General features: G+C 35.5%; 1 protein-coding gene across 1 annotated transcript in view; it reads left to right on the top strand.

Annotated features, from left to right (window-relative positions):
• The window catches only part of CENPE (centromere protein E), a 90,550-nt gene extending 81,603 nt beyond the window's left edge, over window positions 1-8,947 (top strand). Inside the window, exons 44-47 of the mRNA XM_030818458.1 lie at window positions 576-673; window positions 3,919-4,102; window positions 5,840-6,126; window positions 8,574-8,947. Of these exons, the coding sequence (XP_030674318.1) occupies window positions 576-673; window positions 3,919-4,102; window positions 5,840-6,126; window positions 8,574-8,668 (664 nt within the window). The 3' untranslated portion in view covers window positions 8,669-8,947. The remainder of the gene's footprint in view (window positions 1-575; window positions 674-3,918; window positions 4,103-5,839; window positions 6,127-8,573) is intronic.
• Window positions 8,948-13,667: the final 4,720 nt, after the last annotated feature.

Genomic DNA, 13,667 nt, shown 5'->3' with positions numbered 1-13,667 from the left:
AGAATAGGGTCAGCAGATACAGACACATTCATAGTCATTGAGAAAGGCAGAAAGTCTTGTAATTTATCGTTGCTGATTAATGCCTAAACTAACAACTCATAAAATGTCTCTTTCTACTGCAGAACAGTGATCAGAATTTGACCTTTGTAGCATCTTAGACCAGAGCTGCAGTCAGGGTTTGCTTTCCTGACCATATAGAAATAAAGCTGCGCTTTCTCTTTCATGCTCCTTATACCTTCAAGATATTTCTAGGAGCCCATGGTAAAAAATAATTAGGTAATTATAATTTTGTTCAATCTCCAATGAATTAGGCCTCCAGAAGCTTTAAAAGAACTGGGGTTTCTCAATATAAGAAAATCAGACTGTCCCTGCACCCAAGCAGAATGCTTCTAGTTTGATGGCATTAATGCCATAAGGGACATGGCACCAGAGAGGTATCACGAGGGCTTATCTACTGCCACTTACAGGCATTATGTCAATGTGATGCGTTAGAAAATCCTTCACAGCAGTTTTGTTTATTCTCCTGTAAAAAATCAGTTGCTGAGCTTTTTACATATTTCTATTGTTTTTGTTAGAATCAGTGCTACAAAAGCCACTGTAGAATATCAAAAGGAAGTTATAAGGCTATTGAGAGAAAATCTCAGAAGAAGTCAACAGGCCCAAGATACCTCAAGTAAGTAGAAAATGCAGATATTTTTAGATTAAATTTTACTTCTCAACACACAACAGACTTTGAAGACTAATATTATGTAGTATGTAACAGTTGAGAGTAAACAAGTTGACCACTAATCTATTTTTAAATGAATTTATTGGAACCATATTTCCAGATATCTTGTGACATCTTCATTTGTTGTAATCTTAGATGCTTATCCATTATAGATTGTTGAAAAATACAAACTCTGCTTTTGTATTGTCAAATCTTTACCTATTAGTGAAGATACCTTCAGGCAATAAAGGAATGACTTATACTATATCAACATAGAATTATGTTTCCCAATAAAATGAAACACATGTCTTCATAGATTTTAATTGTATTCATCTAATAAGTTATTGGTGTGCAGTAAAAATAAATACTATTCTGTTTGTTCTTGAAACTAAAAATACCAAGTTAATATTTACTTGCAAAGGTCTTTGAAATTTATCTGAGATATACTTTTTAGATCTGTTGGTCAAATTTCTCAATATACATGCATTCCTCAAACTACCTTTATTCATATGCTGTCTGTCATGTTCCATTTGAAAAGAAAGAATGCTTGAACAGTACTTGAGATAGCTTTGTGCGGTAGAACAAGTACGGAACTAAGGTGCAGATCTCAATGGCTATGTGAAATCGTGGGGTTAGCACCTGACCTTCTAACTTATAAGCATATATGTATGCTTATAGATATACTTATGATAAGTATATATACACTTATGCATATATAAGTAGACATAATGAATGTATAAGTATAGTATAAGTGTATAATATATAAGTAATATATCTATTCTATATTACTTACATAACGAGTAATATATAAGTAATATATGTTACTTATATGTAATATATAAAAGTAATATATAAGTATATATAGTAAATACTTATAAGTATTATACTTATAAGTCTATAGAAGTATATATACAAGTATATGTACTTATATACTCATACATTTTTACAGGAGAATAAACAGAATCGCCGTGAAGGATTTTCTAATGTATACTTATATATATATATACACTTATATATGCATATAAGTATATATATGCATATATACTTATAAGTATATATATACACTTATATACTTATAAGTATATATACACACTTATATACTTATAAGTATATATACACACTTAAATACTTATAAGTATATATACACACTTAAATACTTATAAGTATATATACACACTTATATACTTATAAGTATATATACACACTTATATACTTATAAGTATATATATACACACTTATATACTTATAAGTATATATATACACTTATATACTTATAAGTATATATATACACTTATATATACTTACAAGTATATATACACTTATATACTTATAAGTATATATATACACTTATATATACTTACAAGTATATATACAGACATATATACTTATATATATACTTACAAGTATATATACAGACATATATACTTATAAGTATATATTCATTTATAAGTATATATATACATACACATATATACTTATAAGTGTATATATGTATACGTATATATGTGTATGTATATATATACATATACATAAGTATACTTAGTATATGTAAGTATATATGTATAGATATGTATATATAAGTATATATGTATAGATATAAGTATATGTATGTATAAGTATATAAGTATATACTTATATATATAAGTGTATATTTGTGTGTGCACATGTATATATAAGTGTATATACTTACATACTTACATATACGTATATATAAGTATATACTTACATATACGTATATATAAGTATATACTTACATATACGTATATATAAGTACTTACATATACATATATATAAGTACTTATACGTATATATAAGTACTTACATATAAGTATACATAAGTACTTACATATATGTATATATAAGTATGTACTTACGTATACTTATATATACTTATATGTGTGTATATATATACACTTATAAGTGTATAATGCAAGCGAATATCTTATGTTTTGCTTAGTATTTGGAATTTTCAATATGCAATATATATTGTATGTAATACTTATATATTTACAGAATATATAGAATTCTATATATGTTACAGGATACATATAAGTGTATACACATATATATGCACATGCACACATATATATAGTTATTCGCACACATATATATGGACATGGTATATGCACATATTTTTTGCAGGTAGTAACACTTCAGTCATGGGGAAAGTAATTTTTAGAGTTCATATAATAAGTGTCTTTTTTAAAAATGTGTATATACATATACACTTATTTATATACATGCACACGCACACACATATACATAAAGATCAAACCAAAAGTTGTGGGTAAAAACACATTGAAAATTCCAAATACTAAGCAAAACATAAGATGATATTTGCTTGTATTATTGTCCACTTGTTTCCAAAAAAATAAAAAAGGTGGTGCTAAAGATGTTAAGGTGTTACCTAGTACCTATTGTAGCTTAAAGTTCCCTAGTGTCTGTTACAGGATAACCACAGCACCTACGGAGAAAACTTAAACGGGTAAAAATAGAAGTAAGGATTCTTTGTTTCAGAAGGTTGAGGATAATTATTCTTGATTTGTAGATGACTTTCGAGTACATAGTGTAGGTGAATTCAAAATAAAATAGACATCAAGAATCGCCCCACACACACACACTATCTCACTTTTGAGAATTCCCAGTGACCTAATAGATTAATCCACTTCATAACTATCTCACATTTTTATGCAACTTTGCCTACAATTTACAAAACACAGTCTGTTTACACACATAGTGTAGAATACTTAATATGTGCTTTAATATTATCGTAACATATATTTAGTTAATAATATGTATTGAATATACATGATGCACTGAATGACGGGGTGGCCCTACCTCACCTCCCCACCACACACGCAGTGTGTTGTAACAAGCCCTCTAGGGGAAAACTGATGTAGAAAATATAGATCAATAAAGGACAGCGGTAAGTGGAGAGGATTGCTATTGCTGCAGTCAGGGTGAAAGATCTTGGTGATCAGGATATGCTGGTGGAATTGGTTGAGGGGGATTCTAGAGGCATAGAATTAATGGTTGGTCAAATAAGCAGAGGGAGTAAGGTAGAAGGCAGAAGTCAAGAGTGACTGCCAGAGAAATAAGACTTGAGGTGTTTGGGTCTCTATAATGGCTTATTGTACTTAGTAGTATTTCCTTTATTTTGAACTTTGGAGACAATTAAAATTATCACCTATTTGTATATTTTCCTCCCACAGTGATATCAGAACATACTGATCCTCAGCCTTCAAATAAACCCTTAACTTGTGGAGGTGGCAGCGGCATTGTACAAAACACAAAAGCTCTTATTTTGAAAAGTGAACATATAAGGCTAGAAAAGGAAATTTCTAAATTAAAGCAGCAAAATGAACAGCTAATAAAGCAAAAGAATGAATTGTTAAGGTAAGATCTGCTTACGTGATACGGATATTATGCTTATGGCTATTACATATATGTAGGGACATGGTATATGCACATATTTTGCAGGTGGTAACACTTTAGTCATTATGGGGAAAGTAATTTTCAGAGCTCATGTAATAAGTATCTTTTTTAAAAAATGAGAATATGGTAGCACTATTCCAATGTTTGCTGTCTATCAACTGACCAGTTCTTAACCAAGGCAAGAAACAGGAAAGAAACAAAGACCTTTGAGGGGGCAGCTGAAATACACCAGAAGTCCATATACCCAAGCCAGTGAGGCCTTACTTAGAGGGGAACTCCTTACGTCCATTTTTGTAGGCTTTTTACTTTATAAACAGATCTAACAAATTATTTGGCTTCTACCACATGGAAGATTAGAATCTTTTCCCCAAGCACTCTACTATGATACAGTAGAAAAAAAAAGCATTAAATAATTTTACAAATAACTAACTCTTTGCCATGAGTGCTATTAAAAAAGAAACAAAAACTAAAAGGACATTATAAAAGGGTTATATTATGAAAGAGAGAGATCCAACGTTATCTAGGTGTTGGGGGTGGAGGGTTGGTTGATCAAGAAGCCAACAGGCATACCTCGTTTTATTGCACTTATCTTTCTACTATATACACTGGGAACCCAAAAGATTTCTGCGATTCACTTTATTGCAGTGATCTGGAACCAAACCTGCAATATCTCCAAGGCATGCCTATATCAGAATAGATAGGAAAAATGAGTAGGAATTAGGCTAGATGAGGGAAGAAGAAGGGTAAGTTTTCCAGGCCAGGGGAACATGTTCACAGGCTTTGAATTAAGAAGAATAACTAATTGGTGGGACTGAAAGACATCCAGTATGGCCAGAGTGTAGAGAATGAGACAGAGTAAAGTGCAAGACAAGGTGCCAGAGATAACTAGATTCAGATTACATGGGCCCTTATAGTTCATTTTGAAGAATATGGAGTGGCATCCTAAATGTAATGGCAGGATTACCTGCACTGGAGGGTTTTAAGCTAGTGGCCTGATGAGATCATATAGCATCTTTGGCTGCTAGAGCATTATAGAGGGATCAAATTTTAGAATGTGTGTATGGTAGTTCAGGCAAAAAATAATTTTAGCATGGACTAGCTTGGCCCCAATAGGGATAAAAACAAGGAAGTGAATTTGATAGATAGGATGAGATTGTATCAAGAGACTTGGATGACTGTTAAAATAAAAGAGAGTGAGGTCTCTAGGATTGCTTCCCAGGTTTCTCTCCGGAGGAACTGGATAAATGCCGGTGGCATCTCCTGTAAGAAGCAGCATTGTAACTAGAAAAGCACAGTGTAATATTTCTTTTATAGTAAGGTACATCAAAGATTCATCTATCCAGGAGGCTAATTTATCAAATTATTGTGGCAAAGCATCAATAGATAAGCCACTCTGGATTATATCATTGATTCATTTGAAAACCTAATGTTGTACTTAGAGCTTTCTTTTCAAGACTCCATGATCATGGAAACTCACTACATTATTCAATTTATATAGATCCATTTTGTTTTCTGAACTTTGAAAATAGTCAAAACAGGAAGCATGAGGTTGAAATTAAAATGTAAATGTGATAAAATGGTACATTTTATGTTATATATATTTCATCACAATTTATTTTTAATTTTTAAATATAAATGTGAATACATCTTAAGAATCAAGAAGTCTTACAGTCTCTCTTTTTTTCCCCCACATTTAAGCAATAATCAGCATCTTTCCAATGAGGTCAAAACTTGGAAGGAAAGAACCCTTAAAAGAGAGGCTCACAAACAAGTAACTTGTGAGAATTCTCCAAAGTCTCCTAAAGTGACCGGAACAGCTTCTAAAAAGAAACAAATGACACCCTCTCAATGCAAGGAACGGAATTTACAAGATCCTGTGCCAAAGGAATCACCAAAATCTTGGTTTTTTGATAGCCGATCAAAGTCTTTACCATCACCTCATCCAGTTCGCTATTTTGATAACTCAAGTTTAGGCCTTTGTCCAGGTAAGTAAATATACTGGTTACTTGGAAATCAGAGGGTAACAGTTGGAACTTATCATTAATATGTGATCCCAAAGGGCGAGTTTAGATAAGAGATGATTTAGTCGAGTAAGCTACAATGACAGGCTTCATTGATTTCTCCAAGGCACAGCAGTGAAGTGCAATTCACTTTTACCCCAAGTGAAGTCTTTAGTCTACCCTTTATGCCCTTAGTTTTGTCCAAAGAGAGACAAGCAACTTTCTCAAGGACATGATACTACCCTAAAAAGCAACTTTTACTGAAAAGTCTTATCAATTCAATGGACCAGAATATCCAATCGCATTATATTTACTTTACCCAAGCCAGATAATAGACGAATCATTTACTTATTCATTTATTCAGTCAACAAAATTGTTTTGAGCCCCTACTATGTGTTAAGGATTAGATCCTGGTGGCACATTGATAAGCAAAACCAGACATGGTCCCCACCTTCATAGAGCTTAATTCTCATGGAAGATACAGACAGTAATCAAGTGGTTAAAAAAAAAAAATAAAAGTGAAATTCTAGCAGTGCAAGTACAAAAGACTATGAGAAATATAATAAGTATTTGAGAAATATCGAGGAAGGAAACAGATCAGATCTAAAAGGTTAACATGAGTTATCTTAACAAAGAGCAGAGGGAAAAGCATCTCAGGCAGATGGAACAGCAACAGCGTTAGGGTAGGTGGGAACATGACCGGGGAAGAGTTGAAAGAAATACGGTGTGGTCAGAGCACAGTGAGTACAAGCTTGTGTGGCTGAAGTCAGTGAGGCCAAAGAGAGAAATAAGAGCCAGAAATGCTGGACTTTTATAAATTATATAAAGGAATTGTTTCATTTATTGTGTAGAGGAAGCCTTCGAAAGATCTGAAGCAATGGCAGGAGAACATGAGTTATACATTTTGAAAACATCACCTCATCTCTAAGGTGACCAGCAAATAATAGGAGCAGGAGTTTGACAGTTATCTAAACAAGACATGATGGTAGTGTGGACTTGGAGTAGAGAAGGAGAGAAGTAGACCGACGGGAGAGATTTTGGAGTAAACTCAGCAACACCAGGCACCTGATTGAACAAAGGAGTGGGGAGGTATCAAGGATCACCCCCAGCTCTGCATGGAGGTTGTCCACAGAAGTGGGGGGACTTGCAGTAGAAACAGTAACCAGCATTTCTTGTAGTCTTTCTCACCACAAAGCATCTACTGTGCACAGCCCTTTGTGACAGTGTATCTGCCTACCCTACCAGAGGTACCGTTATGCAAGTGTAGAAATCTAAAGCAACAAAATTGTACAGTAAGAAAGGCAGTTGCCAAATCATTTAAAACCTTGAGCAATATTTGCCAGAGTTTATAAACCTCTACTTTGTGATTAAGAAAAAATCTATCCATTCTCATCAACTACATCAAAATTAGATCAAGTTGACCGTCTAAAAGTGTTCTTAGGGAGATAGGCACAGAAACATTTGGAATAAAAACATGTTTGAAATATTCTCTTCATTAAATAGTATTTAACAAATATTTAAGGACCTTCTATTGGCTAGCTAACACTTGCATGGAACTGTCTCGCTATGTTGCCCAAGCTGGCCTTGAACTCCTAGGCTCAAGCAATCCTCCTAAGCATCAGGGACTACAGGTGCATGCTACCGCACCCAGCTGTAATCACCTTTTGATTTTGTCTGCTAGTGCCAGAGGCATATGAATAATGTGAATTCATCAAACTGCAAATAAAAATGTTTGAGTCCTTTTTTAGTATGTGGATCTCTCTGGTACTGTTTTTAGATAAATAAGAGTAGTCTAGAAGAATACATAAATCAAAAACTGACCAATTCAGAATTAAATGAGATAGTCCCAGCTTGAATTAATACCAGTCTTTAAAAAAATAAATGTGAGTTTTTACTTTTAATTATAAAAGGTAATCTAAATTACCTTAAACTAAGGTAATTGCCAAGACCAGTTATGCTAGATTTACTTTTATAAATATAATAATTGTAAAATAAATACTGTTTATAAGCAAATAGATGCAGCTAAAGTCCTTTTTAAAGGCTCACAGAAAGCTTTCCAAAGATGATTAAATATTCTCTAAAATACTATTTGTTTAGCACACCATTTATTTTGAAAAACAGGACGAAAGAAAACTCAATCAGTCCGTGTTTGATTCACTTTGAATTTCAAATTGAAGAATTCCAAATAAAACTTTATTACCTCTCAGTTTAACTATGGTTTGTCTAATAGTTCATTTTAGGACAAAATGGGGAGTAAACTTCTCCAACTCTGAGGTGAAATACACCATCTTCATGACCAAACACCGTGAATCACGTTGCCATTTTTCATTCTTCACATCTCTCCTGTCTTAACGTTCTTTCCACTTCCAGCTGTGCTTGGTTTTTGTGTATTTTTGTAATAGAATGAATGTTGTTTCCATTTTCTTTCTCAGAGGTACAAAATGCAGGAGCAGAGAGTGTGGATTCTCAGCCAGGTCCTTGGCATGCCTCCTCAGGAAAAGATGTGCCTGAGTGCAAAACTCAGTAGACTCCTCTTTGTCACTTCTCTGGAGATCCAGCATTCCTTGTTTGGAAATGACTTTGTTGATGTGTCTATCCCTGGTAATGATGTCGTAGTGCAGCTTAATTTCAATTCAGTCTTTACTTTGCCACTAGAGTTGAAAGATAAGGGAACAGGAAATGAATGCGTTGTGGTAATTTAGAATGGTGATAGCAATACCTTCTTCTTGCATATGGTAATACTTTTAAAAGTTGAATTGTTTTATTTATTTGTATATTTTGTAAAGAATAAAGTTATTGAAAGAAATGTAAAGTTATCTACATGACTTAGCATATTCCAAAGCATAATACATACATTAATGTAAAACATCATTTTATTAACAAAACTGTAAACATTTTTAATACCTTACACATTCAATAAATGTTTAGTAGTTCTGAATCACCGCTCTTCTACATAATGTTAATGGTTTCTTGGTGAGGTAGTCTCTCTTGTTGACTCAGTATTTTGCTATGAAAATATACACAAGCTTTCTGGATTTAAATTCTTAAAGGATAGCAGAGGCTATGTCCTCTTAACTTTCCAGTTCTAATATTCCTTTTGCTGTAATAACCACAGAAGTTCTTTCTCACATTTCTGGTAACCTACCTATCCCGATCCCTATACAAACTCTCTAAATTGGTTGGTTTATTATTAGACTTTGTTTTTCATTGCCCCTCACTCCCAGCCTGGAGGAACCTATAGATCATTTATTCTACCTCTTCATTGTAGACATAAGGAAACAGTACCAGGGTTTTTATCAAAGTAAAGTTTTCTAAACCTGGAGTCCCCACAGATAGATAAAGCATATATGGATGGGCTTCTTGTAATCTGTAAAACTTTTGAAATTTTTTATGAACTTTTTTGTGTGGATTTATTTTGGGGGAGGGGATACTAGGGTTTATACTTTGTTTTATCATATTCTTAGAGGGGCCCGTGATCCTGTAAAAATCTAAGAACTATGGTTTTAGAAGATATTTGATACTACTTTTATACCATATGACTTTGAAAAACCACTTAAAACAAGTTGCATTAGGTTATAGAACAGAGGTAAAGTGATTTCAAGACATTCTTGGCTCTTTGGTAAGATTCATTCAAAGGGAGAGATTATTGATTGCATCATATCTAGTATTTTAAAGTCTGTGGATTGGATATTTCCCCGTATCTTAACATACCACCAAAGGAATTAACTAAGACTAAGGGGAAACTATCCCTTCCTAAAATCTTTTCCCCCAGACCTGTACCTTGAGAGTCTGTCTTCTGCTTTCCACCCTTATCCAGACAAAACACTAACACACCTGCAGATTTGATTCTTTATGTCTGCTTCTCCACTGAACAAAAGTAACCCAAAGTAGTGGTTGTTTACCTGATTGATAAAACTACATTAAAGCCATTAAAAATCTAGTTGTCAGGTGGCCAGCCTAGTAGAATATTGCTTAACTTTTGAATTTGGGTGTCCATTTTATTCCTCAAATTTGGGAAGTTTGTGGCCATTATTTCTTCAAATAAGCTCTGTCCCTTTTGCTGCCACCATTATCCCACACCCTTAATATCTATTCCCAAACATTTTTCTCAGATTTCTGCTTGTATAAGTTAGAAAACTCAAGTGGCTCTTTTGATTGTGATGCAGCTCCTCATGGGCCACACTTTTTACCTCACATTAGGGATCTGCTGGGACTTGAGTCTAGTTATAGGTCTAGGAGCATAGAGGGGTAGTGGGGGTAGGTCCTGAGGAGAATCAGCATTGTCTTGCTTGGCAGCTGCCTCAGGGGGGAGGCCATTATTATTTCGTCAGGCAATGCAGGGTTAACCCTTCAGACAGAGGTGGAAAGGCCATTACCAACCCCAACAGGTTGGAGAGGCCACTTCAGCTGGTTAAAAAAAAACTCATCAGAATGTAGGAACTGGCCAGGCACGGTGGCTCACACCTGTAATCCCAGCACTTTGGGAGGCTGAGGTGTGGGACTCTTGAGCCTAGCAGTTCGTGACCAGCCTGGGCAACATAGTGAAACCCTGTCTCTACAAAAAATACAAACATTAGACTGGCATGGTGGCATATGCCAATAGTCTCAGCTACTTGGGGGTGCTGAGGTGGGAGGATCACTTGAACCCCAGAAGTCAACATTGTAGTGAGCCGAGATCATGCCATTGCACTCCAGCCTGGCCAACAGGGTGAAACTGAAAAAAAAAAAGGAGCTCAATGTTCTTGGCTTCAGGGTCTTCCCACACGTCCCCATCCCAACTTACAGAATCTCACTCTCCCAATCAATTTTACCAGTGGACACACTGAGGCCTTTTGTAATTGCACCAATCAAATGATGAAGACTGGTGTTTGATTTTCAACAATTGTAGCCTTATGTCTACAGGAGAGAAGATCCTCTCTCAGGGTACGCCTAGAAGCTCTTAGGTTACTTATGTGGAGCTTGAGCCAGGAATTTGAATCCCTAATGTCATCCTTTTTTTTTTTTTTATAACTTTGCCCAACAATATTAGGAGCAACCAACCAACATTGGTATATTTCTTAGTTTTCCATAAATATTTGAAATTATTATAGGGCTGGGCACAGTGGCTCACGCCTGTAATCCCAGCACTTAGGGAGGCTGAGGTGGACGGATCACAAGGTCAAGAGTTCGAGACCAGCTTGGCCAACATGGTGAAACCCCTTCTCTACTAAGAATACAAAAATTAGCCAGGCATGGTGATGCGTACCTGTAATGCCAGCTACTCGAGAGGCTGAGGCAGAAGAATCACTTGAACCCAGGAGGCAGAGGTTGCAGTGAGCCGAGATCATGCCACTGCACTCCAGCCTGGGTGACAGAGCAAGACTCTGTCTCAAAAATAAAAAAAGTATTATACATAGAGTCACTTAAGTTCCTCACCTCTAAGAAGTGGTTGATTAGGAGTATCCAATGCAGACATTTTGCATACCTCTATGAACAGTTCATTTCTTGGACAATCAGTGCTCTCTGTACTATTAAAAGGAGAGCCAGGCTGGGTGCAGTGACTCATCCCTGTAACCTCAACATTTTGGGAAACTGAGGCAGGAGGAGCACTTGAGACTAGGAGTTTGAGACCAGCCTAGGCAACATACTGAGACCTCATCTCTACCCAAAAAAATAATAATAATTTGGAGGGCTGAGGCAGGAGGATGGCCTGAGCCCAGGTATTCAAGGCTACAGTCAGCTATGATGGTGCTACTGCACTCCAACCTGTTCAAGAGTGGGACCCCATCTCAAAGAGTAGAGCCTTTAGCATTTTCAAATCTAATCAGACTAAGAGCCACTTCCAGGAACCCCAAAACCAACTTAGGAAACTCATCCTTAAAATTTTGTTCCTTTAGAACCTCTCCTAGTACCAAAATCTGTCTTAGGATTTTCCAGAGAGACACAACCAATAGAATATACACAGATGGTCACCAACTTATCATGGTTCAACTTGCGATTTTTCAACTTTAGGACGGTGTGAGAGTGATACGCATTCAGTGAAAACTTTACTTTGAATTCTGATCTCTTCACAAGATAGCAGTACTCTACTGTGATCATGGGCAGTGGCAGCAAGACACAGCTCTCAGTCAGCCACGGGATCATGAGTAAACAACTGACACTGTTCAGTGTACTCTGTTCAACAAATCCCATGAGTCAGTCAACACCTTGTTATAAAATAGGCTGTGTATTAAATGATTTTGTCCAACTGTAGGCTAACAAGTGTTCTGAGCACATTTAAGTAGGCTTGGCTAAGCCCTATGTTCAGTGAATTAGGTATATTAAATACATTTTCAACTGACGATATTTTCAGTTTACAATGGGCTTATTGGGATGTAACCCCACTGAAGATTGAGGACAATATACATACATATATATATATATATATATTTATGTGTATATATATATATACGTATATATACATATGTATGTATATTGTCCTCAATCTTCAGTGGGGTTACATCCCAATAAGCCCATTGTAAACTGAAAATATATATATATATATATATACACGTATATATATATACACATGTATATGTATGTGTATATATATATATATATATATATATATATATGCATGCAGAGAGAGAGAGAGAGGATGTTTATTAGGGGAATTGGCTTACACAATTAGGGAGGCTAAGTCCCACCATAGGCTGTCTGCAAGCTGGAGAGCCAGGGAAACTAGGAGCATGGCTCAGTCCAAGTCTGAAGGCCTGAGAATCTGGCTGGAGTTCAGGTATCCAAGGGCAGGAGAAGATGGATGTCCCAGCTCCGAAAGAGAGAGAATTCACTTTTTCTCTGCCTTTTTGTTTTATCTGGGCCCTCAGCCAATTGGATAGTGCCTGCCCACATTGGGTGAAGTAGATCCTTACCCAGTTCACTGATTCCAATGCCAATCTCTTCCAGAAACACTCACAGATGTCCCAGAAATAATGCTTACCAGCTCTCCAGGGATCCGTAAATCCAGTCCAGTTGACACCTAAAATTAACTATCACAAACATTGTCTTGAGAGCCTGGCAGAATTATATTCAGGAAACTTATTAAGAAACTGCCATTCACTCAGCAAATATTTAATGACCATCTACTGTCTGCCGATTACTGTTTTAGGCACTGAAAGGCATTACCAATGTGGAACTCATATTGTAGCTAAGAAAACAAGTAACTAATACTCTTTTAATACGAGCTAATCACAATGTAAAGGTGTAAAACATAGTCCCCACCCTTGAAGAAATATAGTCTGCTGACAATACAAATGGGTAAGCAAGTATTTGCAATACCATGTGACTTACGCTGTTATCATCAAGTAAGCATTATTGCTGAAGATTACAAAGGGAGGCTGAAGAAAACTACATCAAGAAGCATTGGAGTTGGCTTTGGTTAGAGAACTCTCATACTCATAAACAGTCTGTTCCAAAAGCCTCAAAATTCAAAGGGTATTATTAGTAAAGCAGGAACAAAGCTAGATATGATTACAGATTGTTAGAGCCAGCGTTAGAAGTTGCTGAAA

This window comes from Nomascus leucogenys, chromosome 9 (assembly GCF_006542625.1).
Source record: "Nomascus leucogenys isolate Asia chromosome 9, Asia_NLE_v1, whole genome shotgun sequence".
Classification (NCBI taxonomy): domain Eukaryota; kingdom Metazoa; phylum Chordata; class Mammalia; order Primates; family Hylobatidae; genus Nomascus; species Nomascus leucogenys.
Note: the sequence above shows the minus strand (reverse complement) of the source record. Positions and strands in the feature narration are given on the sequence as shown.